The 21,382-nt window shown below is 43.5% G+C and overlaps 2 protein-coding genes across 3 annotated transcripts in view; both read right to left on the bottom strand.

Moving 5' to 3' along the window:
• Positions 1–458: 458 nt before the first annotated feature.
• LOC141147622 (E3 ubiquitin-protein ligase TRIM39-like) lies at positions 459–3,728 on the bottom strand. The gene has a single exon (XM_073634853.1). The coding sequence runs from the start codon at positions 3,654–3,656 to the stop codon at positions 2,055–2,057; it is 1,602 nt and encodes a 533-aa protein (XP_073490954.1). The 5' UTR covers positions 3,657–3,728; the 3' UTR covers positions 459–2,054.
• An 8,944-nt stretch (positions 3,729–12,672) lies between these two features.
• MGRN1 (mahogunin ring finger 1) overlaps positions 12,673–21,382 on the bottom strand; it is a 32,838-nt gene continuing 24,128 nt past the window's right edge. For both annotated transcript variants that reach the window (XM_073636240.1, XM_073636241.1), the window contains exons 14-18: positions 20,878–20,995; positions 20,761–20,806; positions 20,587–20,673; positions 18,630–18,673; positions 12,673–15,998 (exon numbers count right to left, since the gene is read on the bottom strand). In XM_073636240.1, coding sequence (XP_073492341.1) covers positions 18,633–18,673; positions 20,587–20,673; positions 20,761–20,806; positions 20,878–20,995 — 292 coding nt within the window. In that variant the 3' untranslated portion in view covers positions 12,673–15,998; positions 18,630–18,632. The remainder of the gene's footprint in view (positions 15,999–18,629; positions 18,674–20,586; positions 20,674–20,760; positions 20,807–20,877; positions 20,996–21,382) is intronic.

The raw sequence follows: 21,382 nt of genomic DNA, 5'->3' as shown, positions 1-21,382 counted from the left end.
CAGGTTGAGCTCAGGACTTTGTGCAGACCAGTCAAGCTCCTCCACCCCAAACTTGCTCATCCATGTCTTTATGGACCTTGCTTTGTGCACTGGTGCGTAGTTATCTTGGAACAGAAAGGGGCCATCCCCAAACTGTTCCCACAAAGTTGGGAGCATGAAATTGTCCAAAATGCTGACGCCTTAAGAGTTCCCTTCACTGGAACTAAGGGGCCAATCCCAACCCCTGAAAAACAACCCCACACCATAATCCCCCCTCCACCAAATGATTTGGACCACTGCACCCCAAACTCGCATGGATGAGCGAGTTTGGTGTGGAGGAACTTGACTAGACTGCACAGAGTCCTGACCTCAACCCGATAGAACCCATAGACACACTCCTAAACCTTGTGGACAGCCTTCCCAGAAGAGTTGAAGCTGTTATAGCTGCAAAGGGTGGGCCAACTCAATATTGAACCCTACGGACTAAGACTGGGATGCCTTTAAAGTTCATGTGCATGTAAAGGCAGGCGTCCCAATACTTTTGGTAACATAAGATAGATACTAATTATAATTGAATTAAAATGAAATATACTGTATATCATTTGATCATGAAGATTTAATACAAACTCCACCTTGCCACAGGTCTGTCCCCTCTTGTGCTTAACTATTCCAAAATTTTCGGTTGTTTTTTTGTTTATAGTGCAAAAAAATTAAAACCGTAGTGATTATATACCAACAAAAGAAGGCACTATTTGTGTGAAAAAAAATCGTATAAATGTAATTTGTGTACAGTGTTGCATGACCGTGCAATCGTCAGTTAAAGTAACTCAGCACCATATAGCGGGTACATTTTCCAGAGGTTTAAGTGGTTACACATGTAAGTCAACAGGCTGTCTTTATGTACATTTTAAGGTCACTATAAAGAATTCTGAGATGTCCCACAATTGGATTCACCTTTTTCTGTTCTCTGGAACTTGTAATAATGTTAAAGTAGAAAATCTATGTGGTTTCTTTAGGACATCTCATATATGACATGATATTGATTAGGTGTACATTTTAGGGTATGATTCTGATACAGCCAACTTTTGGCAAATTAAAAGCAGCATACAATGGTTCAGTGAAAGTGGCCTTGAATGTGTGGTGGTGTATAATGGGACCACACATCTGGTAGAAGGACAAACGTCCTGCATAGTAATCCAGATAAATCTCCACAGTTTTCACAAGAGAATCCAAAGAAATGGTTACATGTACATCATTATGACTAGCTATGAGCTCCCAGGCAAACTGTAAAGCCCATGACATGTCATTGAAACCAATGACCCGTGAATTGTCATTTGAATTCATAGCTTGTACAAAGCCACGTGAAACCACTTGAGTCCTCTAGGCGTTCCTCTCTCTATGTTATAGGCAGCTACCCCTATTCACTATTCCTTTGCTCCCCTCACATCCACCTCCCAGTAATGTTTTACTTCAGTAGCCTGTTAGGGGACATCCTATTCCAGTGATGGCGAACCTTGGCACCCCAGATGTTTTGGAACTACATTTCCCATGATGCTCACCTACACTGCAGAGTGCATGAGCATCATGAGAAATGTAGTTCAATAACATCTGGGGTGCCAAGGTTCGCCATCACTGTCCTATTCCCTTGAGCCTTGGTGTCATCAAGATTGGTGAGCAGACAGAAGCACACCCTGTGTACACCCTACAAAAGACACTGCATGTAGACACCTTTACCCCATCTCTTTACGTGAAAGCTTCTCACAGGAAACACTTTGCATATGCTCTTCACTATTGCTGGTCACCATTGTACAGCAATTTCTCTGGGCCCTTGTTGAGCTAGCTGAAGATTCTGAACATCTCCATCACAAGCACTTCTCTACGCTGCTCCCAGGCACAGTACTGGATCGAGATCAGGCTCAGGTAAGAATTTAAGGGAGCTGAACATGGAAAGTTTTTTTACCTTAATGCAGAGAATGCATTAAGGTAAGAAAAAAAAAACCTTCTGCCTTTACAACCACTTTAAAGTTGAAAATTAAAGGTGGTCACCTCATATTTGACATGATTAGTTATAAATTTTAGGGTATGATCCTGACACAGCCACTTTTGGGCAAAGTAAAAGCAGCGTATAGGGGTTCAGTGAAGGTGGCGGTGAAGGTGTGGAGATGTCTGATGGGGTCGCACAGCTGGTAGAAGGACAGGCGTCCCTCATCGTAATCCAGATAGATCCCCATAGTTTGCACAAGAGAATCCAAAACAATGGTTTTATGTACATCATTATGACTCGCTATAAGCTCGCTGAAAAACTGTAAAGACCATGACTTGTCATTGAAACCAATAGGCCAGCACTTTTCATTGATATCAAAAGGCATTTTAGGTCCCATGGCCTTCCTCTCTATGTTATAGGAAGCTATCCCTATTAGCCATTCCTCTGCTCCGCTCACATCCACCTCCCAGTAATGTTTTCCTGCCAAGAAGCTGCGTGTACTCAACACCTGAACACCACAAAGTATCTCTGGGCCAATGAGTTTCTTCTGGCAAGTCCCCATATAAGTAGCTGATCTTAAATCCTGTGATACAGTAATGAAACGATTGGCTGTATTTTGATCCAGGAGGACATCTGAATTTTTGGTCACTAAGAACTTCTGGTTTTTCTTCAGGTGCTTTACATTTTCTGTAAATAGGTGAAGTCCTCTGTTTAACACCAGTGAGATCATCACCTCATCCAGGCATCCAGCATCATTCACGTCACTGTTGATGTCACCACTAATACTTATGCCATCACTATTTAAATTTGTCTTCAAGAAAGTCATCTGATCTGTAATATCAAGGCACTCTTCGATGTCATAAACAGTCTTGCACAGCTTGTTCCTTTGTACCTCTATATCTTTGATCAAATTTGAGGTGGACAGTGAGATCTTCTCCTTTTGTCTGGAAACCTCAGTCAGGACTCTCTTCTCTTCAATGTGCAGATGTCTCCTGATGTCTCTAAACAGCTCAGAGACTCTCCCGGTGATTTCAGCTGCTTTTTTCTCTTCTTTTATGTAATGGTTTTCCAGATTTTTGATTCTCATCTCAATCTCCTGTCTGCAATGGGTCAGTTTCACGCTATCTTCTTTCAGTTTTTCTTTCCTATTCTTGTAGGCTTCGTTGAAAAGTACCATCTTGTGCCCCACATGGTCTCCAGCCACCCAGCAGGACATACAGATACAAACGTTATCCTGGGTACAGTAATATTTCAGGATCTCCTTGTGTATGGGGCATTTAATGGCTGCAAAGGACAATGTGGGTTCAATTAGAACATGATTCACCGACTTATTATGAGCCACCAGATGTTTCTCACACAAGGAGGTCTCACAGTGTAGGCATGTCTTGGATGCCAGTAGTGGGGAGTCCAGGCAAAAGGTACAGAAGATCTTGGTCTTTTCTGTTTTTGGTTGAGTAGATCTGAAATACACCACAATGTTATACAGTTTCTTGTTCTTCTCCAGAATAGGCCACTCCGTGTACTGCTCTCTGCATTCTGGACAGAAATAAACTCCAGGTCCCCTCTGTGTATCCAGAACAGTCACAATACAATCCCGGCAGAAGCTGTGTCCGCATCTCAGTGACACCGGCTCCGTATAAAGGTTCCTGCAGAGGGAACAGCTCAGCTCGTCTCCTAGAGCAGCAGACGCCATTCTGCAGATGAAGGTATGGAGCAAGTCTCTTCTTGTCTCTTGGTTTCTAGAATAAGAAATTGAACAAATGTTTCTCATCTCTTATTTAAGAAAACAAGAAATGGACTCTGCCTTCTACGCAAACAGGCAGGAGGTGAGCTGCAACGCCCAGTATGTCATGGCCACCTATTATTAATTATGGCATTGAATGCTGAGCATGAGTTGCGTGTGTGGAAATCATACTGTATGAGCAACAAAAATATTTCTTCTTAATCTGACTTCATGTATAAAATAGTAATTTCAAGATTTTCTGGAGTAGAACTATTCACTTCTAAAAGCTTTTCTTTTTTTTGTTCCAATTCTTCTGCATGAAGTGCTGCTGTACTCTGATAACCCAGATGATAGTCCCCAAATGTTCTTATTTTGGAGGTAAACATGTAAGGGACCTGGATTGTTTCTTCAAAGCTGGCCCAAGTTCCACCCCACTTCTTCTCCAGATAGGAAACACACATATCTGTCTTCAGACCCACACTGGGACAAAATTAAGCTTCGGCATTTTAGACTGAGCAGTCATTTTGTTTTTAACCAAATTACAAATATTGACAACTATGGTGTTCTACGGCGGGGGGGGGGCCTGGCGTGTGCGGTAGGCGACAGGATATTTAGTAGGTCCTCCGCACTGTAATGTAATGGGGGCCCGGCGATAATGATTACATTGCCCCTTTACTGGAAGTCCCCTTTATATCACAGTGCCCCTTTTACATTACAGTGCGGAGGACCGACTAAATATCCTGTCACCTACCACGCCCGTGCACGCCAGACGCCCACCCCCCATAGAAACCCCAGCGGTCGGAACCACTGTACTAATGATCCTATGTTAGTACAGCGATCTCCCCTGCTGAGCGGTTGTGTTTTGACAGGGGGACTCCCCGCTAGAACATTCTGATCAGCGCTCTCAACCATTGGGGCTGATCAGGAGCTGGTCGGCTGCTGGTTTTCCAGCATGCTCGTCCTACACAAGCCAGCCAAATGGCCGGCTTCTTTCAGACCGGCTGCCATACACATGGGCCAAATGTCAGACGTTTTTTATTGAACTGGTCTATGTCACCCGGCAATCCTAATTGCTGGGCTTTATTTCAATACAAAATCCAGCTTCGGCATGCAGAGTTGCCCACTGAACACCTGGATGTTGTTGTTCCTCAGGGGCCCATCGAAACAAGGCCTTAAAGTGAATGCATGGTGTTTGGTATGTAGCCCAGCACAGCCAGCAGGACCTGTGTCTTGGCAGCCTCAGCTGTGACAGGGCTACCCAGAGTGAGAGCAGCTGCTGTCATGGGACCGAGTGGCAGGCTGGGGGTGAGAGAGGCTGTGACCCGGAGCCATGGTTGGGGCTATGTCTACCATCACCACAGTGCCTGGAGAATGGGGGCACTGCCATTAGCTGTAGACTGAGGAAGAATGGTCACACTCCCCCCACCCCAATCCCTGCTGCCTGAGGATGGTGTGAACTGCAGAGACTGGAATACAATGTAGTCCCCAAAGAGGAAGTGCTGGACAGAGAAGACTATGTGGGACTACGAGTCTGGGGAGCTGAGCAGATGTAGGAGAAAGAAAAGAACTGGAAGCTTGGGTTCTTGAACGGTTTTCCATGTGGAGAGCCAAGGAAAGCTGCTGAGTCTGGAGATGCTTCTGAAAGCCAGTGCTCCCTCTGTTAGTATATCAGGACTGATCTGTTGTACCCACCAGAGACCTCCAAGCCAGAGGGACCACTGAGCGTGTGCAGGGGACTGTGGCCTGCACCGGACTCAGTGAGAAGACATCTGCACCCAGAACACCTGCAGCTTTTCAAGAGATCACTGTAACATTAGTGACAGGACAAGGTCATCCAGGGCAGAGAAGTGCCCCCCCTCCCCCTTCATTATGTGTGAACTTAGGGGATGTTACCCCCAGCAGTGATCCGCTTGCCAGAATGAGCTCAATGGCACCCCTATCCATACAGTAAACCGCTGCACCCAGGGCAGCAATCCCTCCTGCCCACACCTTGTGCCGGTTCTCACAACCATATTTTGAGCTTCTGCCATTCCCCTTGGAAACCACAGGAGGCAGCTTAGTTGCGAGTCCAGTGTTCTGGACATTCTCAAGGGGGAGGAGACTCCACAATGAATGGCAGAGTGGTAAGAGGCTGGCGAACACCATCCTTGTTATACTCTTACCACCCCAATTTAGGACACTTAGAGTTTTTGTAATTCCAACGGAAAGGGGAGTAATCCTCAAACCAATCCCTAAGAGCACTGCAATGTGGTCCTCATACCAATCAGAGGAACTATGCCTTTTAATACCCGAGTGCATATATCCTTTTTAGGGATCTCCGAAAAAAAAAGTCAGGGCGCAGGAGGTGCAGAATTTTACCCCTTGAGCCAGGTGTTAGGTACCTTGTGAAATCAGATTTGATAAGATCTCATTTGTAAATTATTAGTGCAACTATTAACTACCTTTGTTTGCCATTGTCTATGGATATTGTTGCCGTTATTTGCATTGCTGGGCATGCCACCCAAATAAACATATTTTCTTCCAACTTAGGTGAGTCAGTGGGAGTGGTATTGCTATCACTAGGAACCAGGAAACCCATACACCAGCATCTGCTCCAGCGGTAAATAAATGCTACAGGTACATTTTCTTATGTTTAGGACTTAAAAATTTTTTAAAAAAATAAATAAATTAAAAAAGGAAAAAAAAATGAAAGAAGGGGGGGGGGGGGGGGGGGGAATATGAAGAAACTTGAAACATTACATATGTGTATTTCCTGTTTTGAGTGATGTCCTCCCAAGCCTCTGGAGCAAGTGGAATGGACAAATCGATTGCTACTATTTGATATGCTTTGCTAATCAGGACATCTGTGAGTAGATTTATTTACGCTTTATTGGTTTGAATAAATGATTTTAAAGATAATGCACCCTCTCTCTTTGTATCTTTTGGAACACCTAAAGCCTCAAAGTTTTTTACTTTTATGCAGCTTGATCTAATCCAGCAACGTGCTCAAGAGCAGCGGCTCTCGCAGGTGTCCCCCACCTCCCTGGGCAGATTGATAGCAGCAGCAGCCATTGGCTCCCGTTGGTGTAAATCAATTGCCGTGATGAGGAAGTGGGGGGGGGCAGGGCCTAGTTGCACAGTCTGTGTCAATAGGCACTTTCCCTGGTGGCACTCGCCGAAGAGGGGGGGCCTGGAGCATCGGCTGGGGACCCCTGAAAAGGAGGATTGGGGCTGCTCTGTACAAAACCATTGCACAGAGCAGGTAAGTATAACATTTTTCTTGTGTTATTTTAACCGCTTAAGGACCACCCCACGTACATATACTGTGACAGGGCGGTCCTTAAGCGCAAAATCACGTAGCTGTACGTGATTGCTCTGGGGTGCACGCACGCGCCGCCGAAGTCCCGCTCTCAGATCAGCCATCAGAAATATTTGGTTGCCTTACACAGCATTAGGCCTGGGCCCCCCTCAGCCTGACCACCAACATTCCCCAGGGCCTGCCCTTGGGCCATCTCACCGAATCAGTACTCAGCCCCCCTCACACCTGTATGCACTCCGTACCCCCAACACCTATTCTGCTCCCCCCACACCTGTACGCACTTGGCGGCACCCCCCCCCTCACACCTGTACGGTCTCAGCACCCCCCCTTACTCATGTATATATGTCAGCCCCCTATATACACAAATCAGTAAACACACATAGCTCTGGCCCCTCCCTGTACACAAAAAGCCGACCTCCCTTTTCTTCACAGCCCCTACTTGTAAAGGAGATCTTCCTCCCTCTCTCTCTCTCTATCTATCGGCTTGCCTGCTGCCGCTGTATTTGGACATAGCAGGAGCCAGTCAGTGGGTCCAGTGGCCACCGGGACCCACCGATCAGTTACATAGGCAAATCACTGTTCTGCCTCTCCTGTGAACAAGGCAGACCGTCCTTCTGTGAGGGAGGAAAATGGAGATCATGTGTTTCTGCTAAGCAGAAGCACGGATCTCTGTTTTTCTCCAGTCACAGAACCCCCCCCCAGTTAGAAAGCACCCCCTAGGACAGTGATGGTGAACCTTGGCACCCCAGATCTTTTGGAACTACATTTCCCATGATGCTCAGCTACACTGCAGAGTAGATGAGCATCATGGGAAATGTAGTTTCAAAACATCTGTGGTGCCAAGGTTCCCCATCACTGCCCTAGGAGCACACTTAACCCTTTGATCGCCCCCAATGTTAACCCCTTCCCTGCCAGTGTCATTTATACAGTGCTTTTTTTTTTTTTTTTTTACAACTTTGCAAGACAGAAGAGAAGGCTGGAGTTCCGCTGAACTCTAGACAGATATAAAATACACACATTAATGCAGCTCCAGAACTATTAATGCATTATTAAATATATCTTTATGAATATAAGCAGTGCAAGTACCTGAAAGTAACCTGGTATTAGCCTCTTCCAATCCCTGCACAGCAGAGCTCAGACTTAAAAGTGGGAGAAGCAGCACAAGTAACCAATTAGTTTTGCTGCAGTGCTCACATCACAATAACACGCATGCTAATAGACGATGAGGAGAGCGACAAAGGTGAGCTCTCCTCAGTCTGCTGCTTTTCCTTCTACTGTCGAATCACAGACTGCAGCAAAGAAAATCACGTCTACTCCCCTGGCAGACAGGGCCATGCTGGGTGGCAGAAGTGTGTAAATCTCAGGGCCCGGATGGACAGATACACAGATTCTTTGGCGGGTCAATCATTTTCGATATATATGTAGCTAATCTGTGTAGTTAGAGCTGCTTCCATGGAATTCAGCTTTAACAAAATTGCACTAATGCCGCGTACACACAGGCGGCCTTTTCGACCGGACTGGTCCGACAAACTTTCCAGTGGACTTTTGACAGACTTTCTAACGAACAGACTTGCCTACACACGATCACACCAAAGTCTGACAGATTCGTACGTGATGATGTACACCGGACTAAAATAAGGAAGTTGATAGCCAGTAGCCAATAGCTGCCCTAGCGTCGGTTTTTGTCCGTCGGACTAGCATACAGATGAGCGGATTTCTGGGTCCGGCGGAGTTACGACGTAAAGATTTGAAGCATGTTCCAAATCTAAAGTCCGTCAGATTTGCAACTGGAAAAGTCTGCTGAAGGTCCGGTGAAGCCCACACACGATCGGATTGTCCGCCGGATTTGGTCCGTCGGCGTCCGTCAGACCAGTCCAGTCCAAAAGTCCGACCATGTGTACTCCCCATAACAGTTTTTACCATTGCACTTTCCTATGTTAATCTTACAATGTGGCTCCATAAGGCTGCTTTCACACCTTGGCAGATTTCAGGCATTTTAGCGCTAGAAATACCCTCTAAAAAGCGCCTGAAAACTGCCTCCCATTCAGTGCAATGTGTGCTTTCACATCCGGGTGATGCGCTTGCGGGACGTTAGAAAAAGTCCTGCAAGCAGCATCTTTGGGGTGGCTTGGGAGCGCTGTAAATAACACTCCCAAAACGTTCCTGCCCATTGAAATGAATGAGCAGCGCTTTGAAAGCGCCACAAAAACGGGTTCATTTTTATTTATTTTTAAAGGTCACATGACCTAAAAAACGGCCCGCTAGTGCCTCAAAAACGACCGGTGCTTTAGCGGCGCTGCAGTGTGAAAGGGGTCTAAATGATGTGTCCAACAACGCACAACTACAACCAGGACAATCCAACAAAACAGAGTACAAAAGTTCAGTTCAGCAGAGGTAGGCAACCTTAAAGTGGTGATGATCTACCTGAACACTGGAGAAGTCAAAGATCACCGGGCACATTGTGGCCTCCTCACACCTGATTTAAACCTCTAATTGCAGTACTACCGTGTCGCAAACGTGTGCATTGCACGGCAATCATGGGTTTAAATCAGGTGGTGAGAGGAGGCAACATATCACCTAATCACCACCTGTCAAACACTTGGATCGCTTTTCAGCGGAGCAGCACTTGAATGGGCCCTTCCTTGCATTCAGCAGAAGGCACCTTAGAGCTCGTTCATACATAAAGTTGGGGGTGGTAAAACAGCAGGATATAATAGAAGTCTATGGCTAAACGCAGCAAATCCACAGGAAGGCTGCAGGTACACTACACTGGACCCACGGTGTGGGTAAGCCAGAGCACATCAGTGTGAAAGCAGCCTTATAATATTATGCCCGGTGTATTGCTTCACTCTGACCTGAAGATCTTTCCCTTTCCTCCTGCTGGGACCACTAGCTGGGATAAGAGGTGGGGTGGAGTTGGTGTCACTCCACATGGGACAGGATCCAGCACTACAGAGGAGGCATCGGCTTATGCAGCTCCTGGTCCCTACTACAGCTCCAATTTTACAAGTAGTCCCCTCTGCATTACACTCTGTTTCATGCTTTGGAATGGCATGTCAGCAAACCCAGACCAAGATCTACCGGTCACCTGTCCAAGATCTACTGGTAGATCGCGATCTACAGGTTGCTGACCCACGGCCTATAGCATATGAAAGACGGTCAATATATCCTTATTTATGCTAAAACGCAAAGCATATATATAAAAAAAAAAAAATAATAATAAAAAAAATAAAAATGTAAAAAAACACAAATTAAAGTGGTTGTAAACCGCAGACATGAAATATGAACAAAGTCTATCCCTCTATAGTGTGTACTTGTCTCAATCCATATTAAAATTTCATAGAAGTCTTGAAATCACAGCACCTCCCCCTATATTTTCTTGGCAACCTGCCAGCACTCTTATAGGAACACACAGTGGGCGCTGCCCTCTGATTTAAGCACACAGTGGGCACTGTGTGGTCAACAAAAAGGAATTTCTATCCAACTGAACAGAAGAAACCGAGAATGATGTACAGTGGAACCTTGGATTATGAGCATGATCCATTCCAGGAGAATGCTTGTAATCCAAAGCACTCACATATCAAAGCGAGTGTCCCCGTAGAAGTCAATGGAAACTAAAATAATTTGTTCCGCATTGACTTCTATTGCATGCAATACCGCATGTGACCAGAGGCGGGGGAGCGCTGGAGAGCCTCGGGAATGGAGTATTTCCGAACAGCTCCAAAAGGTTCCGAGTGTCATTGGCGCCCCCGCACCTCTGGCCAAATGCAGTACTGCACACCTAATTAGCTAGGACTCTGCTCATTTTGAGAGACACTCACAAACCAAGTCAGAATTAAAAAAAAAAAAAATTAAAAAGTTGCTCGTCTTTCAAAAAACCGCTAGTTAACCGCGTTACTCATTAACCAAGGTTCCACTGTACTGGTTAACGGAGACCAAAGCAATCCTAGACTAGAAAAGGCTCCAAACCCAATTCACCAGATCCCATAAGATACATGAGAGGAAAAAAAAAAAAAAAAAATACACACGACAACCAGGGCAGACATCCACCTTGCCAAAGCATTGACTATGCAAGAAGAATCATGAGGATTAAGGAAGGAAAAAAATAAATAAATAATGCACCCCTACGGCAAACCTTTTGAGGGGCGTTCCCTCTTCTTCATGGCTCTGTAGAAGAGGGTACACCCCTTGCAAGGTATCACCATGTGTCTATTTTATGGTTTGTTGCTCAGGTCTCTTATAGGACATCCAGGCCTTTGATTTATTTAGCGGCTGAGGTCCTAATGATTTTTTTTTTTTAATTTTAATATACAAGCTTTACAGCTTTCGTAAGTATATTTAAAATAAATTAGTACCTAAACATGATGCACAAGGCTGGAGCGTCTTTTTTGCTGTTTGGATCAGAGATACGAGTTTGTACATGGCCCTCATTTTTTCGGAGAGCTCCCTATGAGTTATTCCTCCTAAATATTGGACCTAGTATTCAACCAAGCTATCTACCTGAATCAAGTGATCCAGCCTCCCGCCTGTCACATTCCTTTTTTTTAGTACGCTCCAAATTTATGCTATACAGCAGGGATATGCAATTAGTGGACCGCCAGCTGTTGCAAAACTACAAGTCCCATCATGTCTCTGGGTGTCATCCTTGTGGCTGTCAGAGTCTTGCTATGCCTCATGGGATTTGTAGTTCTGCAACAGCTGGAGGTCCGCTAATTGCATATCTCTGCTATACAGGGTCACAGAATAGATAGGTCTTACAGGCACAATAGCGCTGCTCTCCAAAGATCAAGTATAGACAATTAAGGTCTTGGCAGAGATATCACAGATTCTGTAAATGAATGAAAGAAAAAGAAAAAAAAAACCCACGCACACACCAAAAGATTTTTTTTTTTTCACTTTTATTATTCAGATTATGCATAAAATGGACAAAAATCATTTAAAAATGTTCAGATTTCCTCAAATTTCAGTATAATTCTTTGTACAGTCAGTAGATGTGTTACCGCCAATGCTGCAGGGTAAAGACAACCGTCTACTTTAGTGTTATTCAATTAAATGGGCCTTTTCAATAACAGTGCAAAGATCAGCAACCCAGATGACCCCGGTCCGTCATGTCAGTGAGAGGGAAATTCCCACTGGTTTGCTTTGGGTTACCACATACCGCAGTTTTTCTTAAAAAGGTACTATGGGCAAAATTATAAAAAAAAAAAAAGAAGGATATGATAAAATATGTCACCAACATTAACACAGCTGTTTTTATTTCAATCTACCTGCAGATTGGTTTATTACTTTTCGATAATGCCAACAGACGTGTTGTTTTAATTTCCACTTACCATCATGTGTGGCATATCGAATGAACTGGTTGTCAGCTATAGATTATTACTATACTGTAAGAGATCAATCAGAAAAGAAAAATCGATCATTTATCAAAGTGTGTTTGTATGGCCACCATTAGAAGGACTTTAACCAGTTCAGCTCTCGCACCTGATAACACTATACAATTGTTACATTTCTGCTATGGGCGCCTTTACTTAATAACTTTTACTTCTTATAACAAAGTAATAGATAAATAATTTTATTTTTTTTTCGGGACAACCCAGGCTCTCTTTTGGCAACAGTGTTTTGCATTATTTTATTTTCTATGCAAATCTAGAGACTACAAAAAAAAAAAAAATTTTTTTTTTTACTTTAATCTGCGTTTAAGTTTCATCATCGTTTAAAAAGAAAAATTTGTATCACAAAGTATACATTTTATTCTGTATTTTGCCTGTTTATAAAGGACATTAAACAAAGTAATAGATACCAGAAAAAAAATCCAGCTTTTTTGTGATACCGTCATGCAAAAAATATTTTCTATGCAATCTATAAAACAAACAAAAAAATTGCTTTTTTTTTTTTTAAACTCTGAATGGTGTTACTGTAGATATAAAATATAAAATTTGTTTCTATAATGTTTCCCATTTATAATGACACTACGATTATATTTCTGGCACAAATTATTACAACGTTATTTATAAATGAAAAAATAAGGTTTGGCATTTTTGTAACCGCAGAAAAAAAAAAAAAAAAAAAAAAAAAAAAACACACTTTGTGATGTGACATGGATCGACTTGGGTGCAACCAACCTGTCAGATTTTTTTTTTACATGCAATTACTGCCGGCGACTACAGCCTCCAGCAATGATCATTGTATTGATCAATGTATTCTTCCAATGGGGAAGACTCCCCGCCGGCAAAACACAATATCATTGCGGACGACATTCCCCCATAAAAAACACAGTCAGTGTTGATGGGGGAATTGAATAAATTTTCTTTTCTTCATCTATAGCTTGCCTTAGGCAGCTACTGCAACATTTTGGGGAAAAAAAATGTTGCAGTAGCTGCCTAAGGCAAGCCATAGATGAAGCGATTTTCTTTTTCTTTTCGTTTTCCCAAAAAGGACTTATTTTGTTTAGGTGTGGGTGTTATAAAGGTTTGTATTAACCCCTGAAACTACAATTTTTTTCCTGTTATAGGTAATGAAAAAAAAAAAAAAAAAAACAGATCTACTGGTAATAAAATTAGATTACGAAAAAAAAAAAAAAAAAATAGATTACGGGGGACTCAGAAAAACAACAACTTGTGTTAATGCTACTGACAGACCACATCATATGTCATTTGTTATTTTGCCCGTAGTTCCACCTTAATAAGCTCATCCATATAACGGTCACGATGGAAGGCAGCCATTATCGCGGTAGAAGCACCTTTGCCAAAAAATAGTAACAAAAGGAAACTTGTCATGACAGAAATATGGTGACAGAACTTATGAAAAATACCAGTTGCCTGGCTATTATGCTGAACCCCTGGCTTTAAAAAAAAAACTCTGAATTCCAGACCTGGGACAAGTATGCAGATCAGCAAAGTCAGACGTTCTTCTGAGTCAGCGACTCAAAGCAGCCAAAGTCAGCATGAAAGTCAGGGGGACCTTGTCTGATCAGGAGAGGAGTGTCAGCCTCCAGATCTCTTCTCTTGGCAGGTTTTCTTTAATAGAGGCCTCTCCTAAGAACTTAAAGCGGAAGTAAACCCAAAGATTTAACAGTTTAAAAAAAAAAACAGGTTGTGCTCTCAACCAAACGGTCAAGCCATCCCCGTGGCTGGTGTCATAACTGATCACATGTGCAGCACCATTTGTAGTTGAAAATTAAACAGGAGGCCAAGATGGCAGCTTCCATGTCTGAAAACGAGAGGAGGAATTATTTTCACTTTAAAAAAGGTGCATAGGGACCAATTCTCAAAAATGGTTGCTGGCATGCTTCTATATGTAAAATGGAACTTCAAAATCATGAACCTATTCAGTTTTGGATAGAGGGAAGGATTGGAATCGTCATCTTACCATATGGGAAGCCATTGATCTCCGTACAGTTCCTGTCCTGGTAATAGTTGATCGCCAGGACAGGAAGTGAAGGTAAACCTCTCAAAATGGGGACACAGACTGCAACAAAACCCAGTCTTCTTATATGGAAACTTTAAATAAAGCTCACCTTTTGACACACGTTACACCTATATTCAGGGTGTAACATGCAACATGCACTGGCCTCCGCCCACCCCTGGACACATCATCCATTCACAGTGTTCTGTGAATTGGAAAAACTACAGCCTTTGGGGCAGTTGGCTTGCAGTTCTCAAAGAACTACCACGGCGACGCTGAGCGTTGTGGTTGTTCATCCTCTCTTCCTGCCAGAGTGTATCTGTCTGCCCGTATGAGGTACGTATGCTGGTACAAGGAGTCTCAAACTGGCGGCCCTCCAGCTGTTCCGAAACTACAAGTCCCATCATGCCTTTGCCCAGGGGAGTTGTGCTTGTAAATATCAGTCTTGCAATGCTGCATGGGACTTGTAGTTTCGTAACAGCTGGAGGACCGCCAGTTTGAGACCCCTGAAGCAGGCTCCAAGTAAAAAAAAATAATAATAATAATATTATAATACACATTTTTTTTTTTACCTGCAAAAAGATGTGCATTTATATATTTTTAAAGAAAAAAGGTGAACTTATCCTTTAACTAAAGCTCCAGTTTAAAAAAGGGCAAGCCCATTCATCTCCAGCTGATGGGAATTGGTGGGGATGGAATAGAACGGAGACTACTCTTACCTCCAGGTCAAATCCACTTATCACCAGCTAATGAGGATTGGCGAGAGTGGGGTAGAATGAATTCTACCATCACCTCCATGTCATCATTTTCCATACCTTCTGCCTGAAAGACCCACACGACTTCTGGGACCACATCCTGATACCTCCTCTTCCCCGATATTGAGAGCTCCCTTCTATGGTGCCAGCCTCTTATTGGGGGGGGGGGGGGGGGATGGAGGGAGGAGCAGGTAGGTGGGACCCAGAGTTCTAGGACTGAGACTTTAAACCTGAAAATTAGATTTAAATAAGTGTCATTTACATACTCCCCTCCCCCATGCTCCTCCACCACCCCTGGCTAGTGGAGTGGAATGGACCAGCCCTTTAAATGTCCGGGCCAATGTCTGCTATGTACCGTACAATATACACTGGGCTGTGTGCAGAATATATAAGTGGGCGTCATAATGATGCAGTGAACTTGTAAAATGTGGCGTTTCACTCTGAAAAGTCCCCACAAAAGGAGTCAGCTGTCACTCTGTCCCCATCCAAAGGACAGAGATCTGAGCCTCCGACTAACATATATACACACAGCAATGCGGACATGCAGGCCGGCACACAGCTGTACACATAAGGCTGGCACAACACACACTGCTGCTGCATGGCACATCAAGCTGGCACTAAACTGACATATATACACACACACACGCGGCCTGGCACGGCGTAGTGTAGCATCGCTAAAAAAAGGCGACCACAAGTTGGGGACAGGACGCACGGGTCTCTCTGCCGACCTCCCCTGGAATGTAAATGATTGAAGAGGAGAACTTCTTTTTCTTCCCCTCACTGGAATACCCAAATGTGATCAACGGGAGGGATGGACAGGAAAATTTGTTCGCTGGTCTCATTTGTGAAAAGGACCTGAAAAAGAAGAACAAAAACAGAAAATTAAAGGGATTAAAGTGAACCTGTCACTAATTCAACACGTTTAATATTTTAGATTCAAAACGGTTTACAAAGTTACTGTTGACGAGACTCAACACTGTCCTATTCCAAAGGGTGTCTGGGGGGCCGACTATCTGTCTGAGAATAAAGACTGACCTTCTTTACAGATTCTCTCCCCCCAACCCTTCCTTACTTGTGACACTAAAGCCGGCCATAGATGATTGAATCTCTGCTGGTTCAGCGAGGACCGGCCTGAATTTTGATCCATCTATGGGCAGACTGGTTGCACTGAAGTTGATCAATTGGTCTACTTCAGTACAAACCAGCCTGTCGGATTTTTTTGCTGCCAGTGATCATTGTGCTCTGTTGGTAGGGAAGGCTCCCCACTGGCAGAACAGAATAGGGCCGTGAGAGGGATTCAGTGGTGTTGATGGGGGGGGGAAAAAAATCAAGCAATTTTCTTTCCTTCCACCTGTGCTGAAAAGAAAAAAAAAAAAAAAAAAAGTATAATCTATGACTTGCTTTACTTGATGGCCACTTTATTAGGCTTTTTTTACTTTTTGTAGAACGATTGATATCAAATCTTTTGCAGGTCCTCATGATGATTAATTTGATTTTGTTAATAATACAGATGTAAAAAGTCACAAAACAACTATTATCTATAATACATTTTTCTTTATTATTTCTGTTTTTTTTTTAGCCTTTGATTGCACCATGTGGGGAAGCTGCATTTAGCTTACAACTACATATATATATCTTTTTATTTATTCATTTATTTGAATTTATTGTATTCATTAGCTCTTTGCTTCTCCCCTCCAGGTGAAATTCATTTTGGGCATTAACAAGGTCTGATTTTATGGGGAGGTTTCTTCCAAAATTGCTTTGCATTTGATTGGTTGTCTATTTTTTATTAGCTCCATATATACATAAGATCAGACTTTGTTTATTCAGCTATGACTAAGCATCTGTTTGTGAAGTGAAGCTGTTTTTTCCTGTCTTCTATGCCCAAGATATGACCGTTTTTGGATTTTAATCTTTCAATAAAGATGCCTTCAGCGGTGTGCGGCCGTCCAGGATTTTTACTTCCTTCCACTTTATTAGGTACACCTAGCAAATGTCATATTGCAGCTTACTAAATAAAATCATGAAAACATGGGTAATATGGACCCTTGATATATTTCTGGACCACCAGACAGTTTCTTCATGTTAAGTACATGCAGACTACATAAATGTGTAAGGGTAAAGCTTCTATGTATTTACTGCGTCTCACCCTCTATCTTGCTTACTAGATAGCATGCTGATAGGAGGAGAGAGCAGAGTGCTAAAAAGATGACCTCATTCTGCTGCCTCTCCTTTCACTGTTCAAGTTCGAGGCTAGGAGAGGGGCAAGACCGGCGCATTACCTAACTGCGGCAGACAAAAATTAGGTCTCCAGCCCTGCTAGACAGTGCTGTGTGGCAGAGTTGTGAAAATCTCACAGCTGCAGTGATAGAAACAAAAGTCCTTTGGCAGATAAAACATCTCCTATAGACCAGGTTCACACTGATGTGGGTTGGAAATCATGCAAGTTCAGCTTAACTCGCACGATTTCAACCCGGCAATGCAGTCCGACTTTGGGGGCGATTTGACAGACATCTGTGCGGCTTCATGTAGACGTCTATTCAAAATCACCCCCTGAAGTTGCCAAAAGTACTACAGGAACTACTTTTGCAAATCGGTGCGGCGCCGCAAATTTGGCGTTGCACTGATTCGGACGGTGCCATTCCCGGCAATAGCCGCTGATTTGGCATGCGATTGGACATGTCAAATTGGCCCAATGTGAACGTGGGCTTAGATGGATTTCATCTATTCATTTAATCATTTGCCTGGAGTTCAGCATTAAAGGGTTTGTAAACTGAAACTAAAAAATGAACAAAGCATATCCTTCTATAGTGTGTACTTGCCGCTATCCAAAGCACAGAGTGTGATTTCTGTCTCCTCTCTCATTCTCCTACAATCTGCATGACTCACTTCCAACAGTCTATGACAGTGATGGCGAACCTTTACACCCCAGATGTTTTGGAACTACGTTTCCCCATGATGCTCATGCACTCTGCAGTGTAAATGTAATCCCAAAACATCTGGGGTGCGAAGGTTCGCCATCAGTGGTCTATGGCATGCAGACCCCAGACAATCCCAGAAGGCGGCAGGACCCCAACAGCAGGTGATTGACAGCCTCAGTTATGTAGGTTTCTATCTATCTATCTATTTTATGTGTGTGTGGGGGGTGTCTATTCCCTACACTCAGATCTCAGATTACACCCAGCTCTGTGCTCTATTCTGTGTGACATCAGATCCCACACTCCCCGAAACTCAGAAATTCTGGACTTTGAACAGTTGTGGAGGAGAGAGAGCTGCAAATAAACAGGTACAACTTATGTAGGAGGATTTGCTTCATCTCTAGGTATCATCTAAGGGTAGTATCTTCCCTGGGTATATGTGAGGGTTTACAACCACTTTAAATAGCTTATTTTGAAGACTGTAAATATCCTTTAACTCCAAGAACAGGTAGCTGACACCACACCACACACACATCCTCAGAAAATAGTGAAGCTCAGAAACTCTCACCCATCATTCATCAATGCCAATGGAGCAGGAGTCTGGTCCCAGCGCTGTAGGAAGGGAAGAACGAAAGCAAAAGGTTAGACGCTTGTGCAGTTCAGCAATCACATTGGAGAACACAGACGGAATTAGCTGCAGTATGACCCTCATCTAATATGCAAATATTATTACATTTTGCAAATAAAGACGTTTACCAGCTTGCCTCTCCCATAACTTTCCATTAGTAAATAAAACCAAATCATCAAGTGGAAGGACCAACAGGCATTAATAGGAATGAGAAATTCAGAGCTCGACTTATCAGCTAAGATCAAATTTTTTTTAAAAAATAAACAATCATGTTATACTTACCTACTCTGTGCAGATGGTTTTGCACAGAGCAGCCTGGGATCCTCCTCTTCTTGGGTCCCTCACGGGTGCCTCTAGCCCCTCCCTCCTGTCGAGTGCCCCCACAGCAAGCAGCTTGCTAGGGGGCACCCGAGCCGCAGCTCTGTGTGTCCAATTAGACACAGAGCTGCGGTTTGGCCCCGCCCTCTCTCTCTCCTCATTGGCTAACTGACTGACAGCAGCATAAGCCAATGAAGCCGCTGCTGTGTCTCAGCCAAACCAGGAGGGAGAGTCCTGGATGGCCAAGGCACTCGTTAACATCGCTGGATCAAGATGGAGCTCTGGTAAGTAATTAGGGGGGGGCTGAGGACAGCTGCTGCACACAGAAGGTTTTTTTATTTTAATGCAGAGAATGCATCAAGATAAAAAAAAACCTTCTGCCTTTATAACCACTTTAAACAAGCTGCTAATGCTGGCAAACCCTCAAATGTGGCCGAGTTATTATTAAGTGATGTGAAAGACTCATTGCCAGTTATCGCAAATGCTTCATTGTAGTTGTTGCAACCAAGAGTGGCACAACCAGTTTTTGGGTTTAGGGGGCAATTACTTTTTTTTTCTTTTACATAGGGCCAGGAAGGTTTGGACAGCTTTTTTTCTCCTAATAAATGAAATCATTTAAAAAACTGCATTTTCTCAGATTATCTTTGTGTAATATTAAAATTTGTTTGATGATCTGAATTATTTAAGTGTGACAAATATGCAAAAAAATAAATAAAATCAGGAAGGGGCAAATACTTTTTCACAGCAGGCTTCCAGAACAGAGGCCAGGCTCTCATGAAGAGCCCTCTTGTACAAAAAAAAAAAAAAAAAAAAAAGAAGAAAAATCAGGCCTTCCCAAGGGCCAAAATAAAGAAAAAAGTATTTACTGAAGAAATAAAATTACATCAAAAATATAAGATATACATGGTGACGTTTGGGGCTAACATAGATAGCGCCCTTCTTCAAAACCACATTGATGAAGGGCGTTATCTATGTTATTTTATTTCTTCAATAAATACTTTTTTGTGCAGCAATCCCATCTCTTTTTTCTACCTATCTATCCATCTACTCTGGATCTGGGACTCCCGGGTCCCGGCACCTAAACGTTAGCCTTTGATTGGCTATCACAGTGATCAGTCACTGTGCAGCCCACCCATGGGGTTTTCTCATTCTCCTCTGAATGGAGAGAAAGATACAAACAACAAAGTGTGTAAAGAAAATAAAAAGACAAAAATGGCTAGATCAAGGTTTGATCTAGGTAAAAAGAAATAAAAATGATGCACTATTTAGTTTGTGGGTAGGAAATGAATCAAACCTCACCAACAGGGTCACATACATTTGCACAGGTTTACAATTATATAGCAAAGTGGGGAAGGGCTAGGCATGGCTGCAGGTTTTTTTTTTTTTTTTTTGTAATCTTGTTGGAGAGACATCCTCACTTCCTGTGTAGTCACTGGAACAGGAAATTAAATCTCCTCAACAGGGATACAGACAGCAATAAATACCCTAACTCCCCCCCCCCCCACAAGTTTTGACTGGAGTTGAGCTTTGAAGGCAGCAGTCTAATGACAACCAGAAGAATTAAGCACAAAGAAAGAACCTGTCACATCCTGGGCATCGTCGTCCTTGAGCTCCTGGGATTCAGGACTTTCAATCTGTTCACTGAGCTGAGACTGAGATCGGGACCCTGAGAAATAAGGCAAGAGGAGGATTATAATTTTCAGGGACATTCACAGAGATAATGAGAACTGCAATGTGGACTACAGCTTCTCACCTTGATGTGCGGAGACAATCTCTGGAGTGTCAGCGGATGAGATTGTCTACAAGACAATGAAATAGTCAAACAACAGTCCTAAAAGACCTCCTAAGAGGACACAAGACTAACACCCACCTCTGTGTGTGAGGGGTCTCGGCTGAGCGATCCAAGCAGGGCTGGCCTCTCGCCATCACACCCTCCAGACATGTCCTCGTCCTCTTCATGGATAGGAGATGATGGTGATCGCAGACCACTGCATGACATAACAGGCAGAACATAAAGACCAACTCAAGCCAAAGCCTTTTCTTTAGATAACACTCAGGTGTCTACCTCTCTGGTATAAAAAGAAAGGAGGACCCAACAGATGGATAAAGTCCAAAGATGTTTATTACTCAAAAAAGACCATAAAGGGCCCTTTCACACTGGGGCGGTTTGCAGGCACTATTGCGCTAATAATAGCGCCTGCAAACCGACCCGAAAGTGCCGCTGCTTTGATTCCAGTGTGAAAGCCCCCGAGGGCAGATGACAGGTCTGTGTCTGTCCCGCTTATGCCGAGAGGACACCGACACAGTCCGCTCCCCTCTATGGGTGCATCCGATTCCATTCTCAAAGTCTGGTGAAGTGGGTATGGGGATATAAT

This window comes from Aquarana catesbeiana, linkage group LG06, assembly GCF_042186555.1.
Source record: "Aquarana catesbeiana isolate 2022-GZ linkage group LG06, ASM4218655v1, whole genome shotgun sequence".
In the NCBI taxonomy this organism is placed as follows: Eukaryota; Metazoa; Chordata; class Amphibia; order Anura; family Ranidae; genus Aquarana; species Aquarana catesbeiana.
The sequence above is the reverse complement of the archived record's forward strand: the minus strand, read 5'-3'. Positions and strand labels throughout refer to the sequence as shown.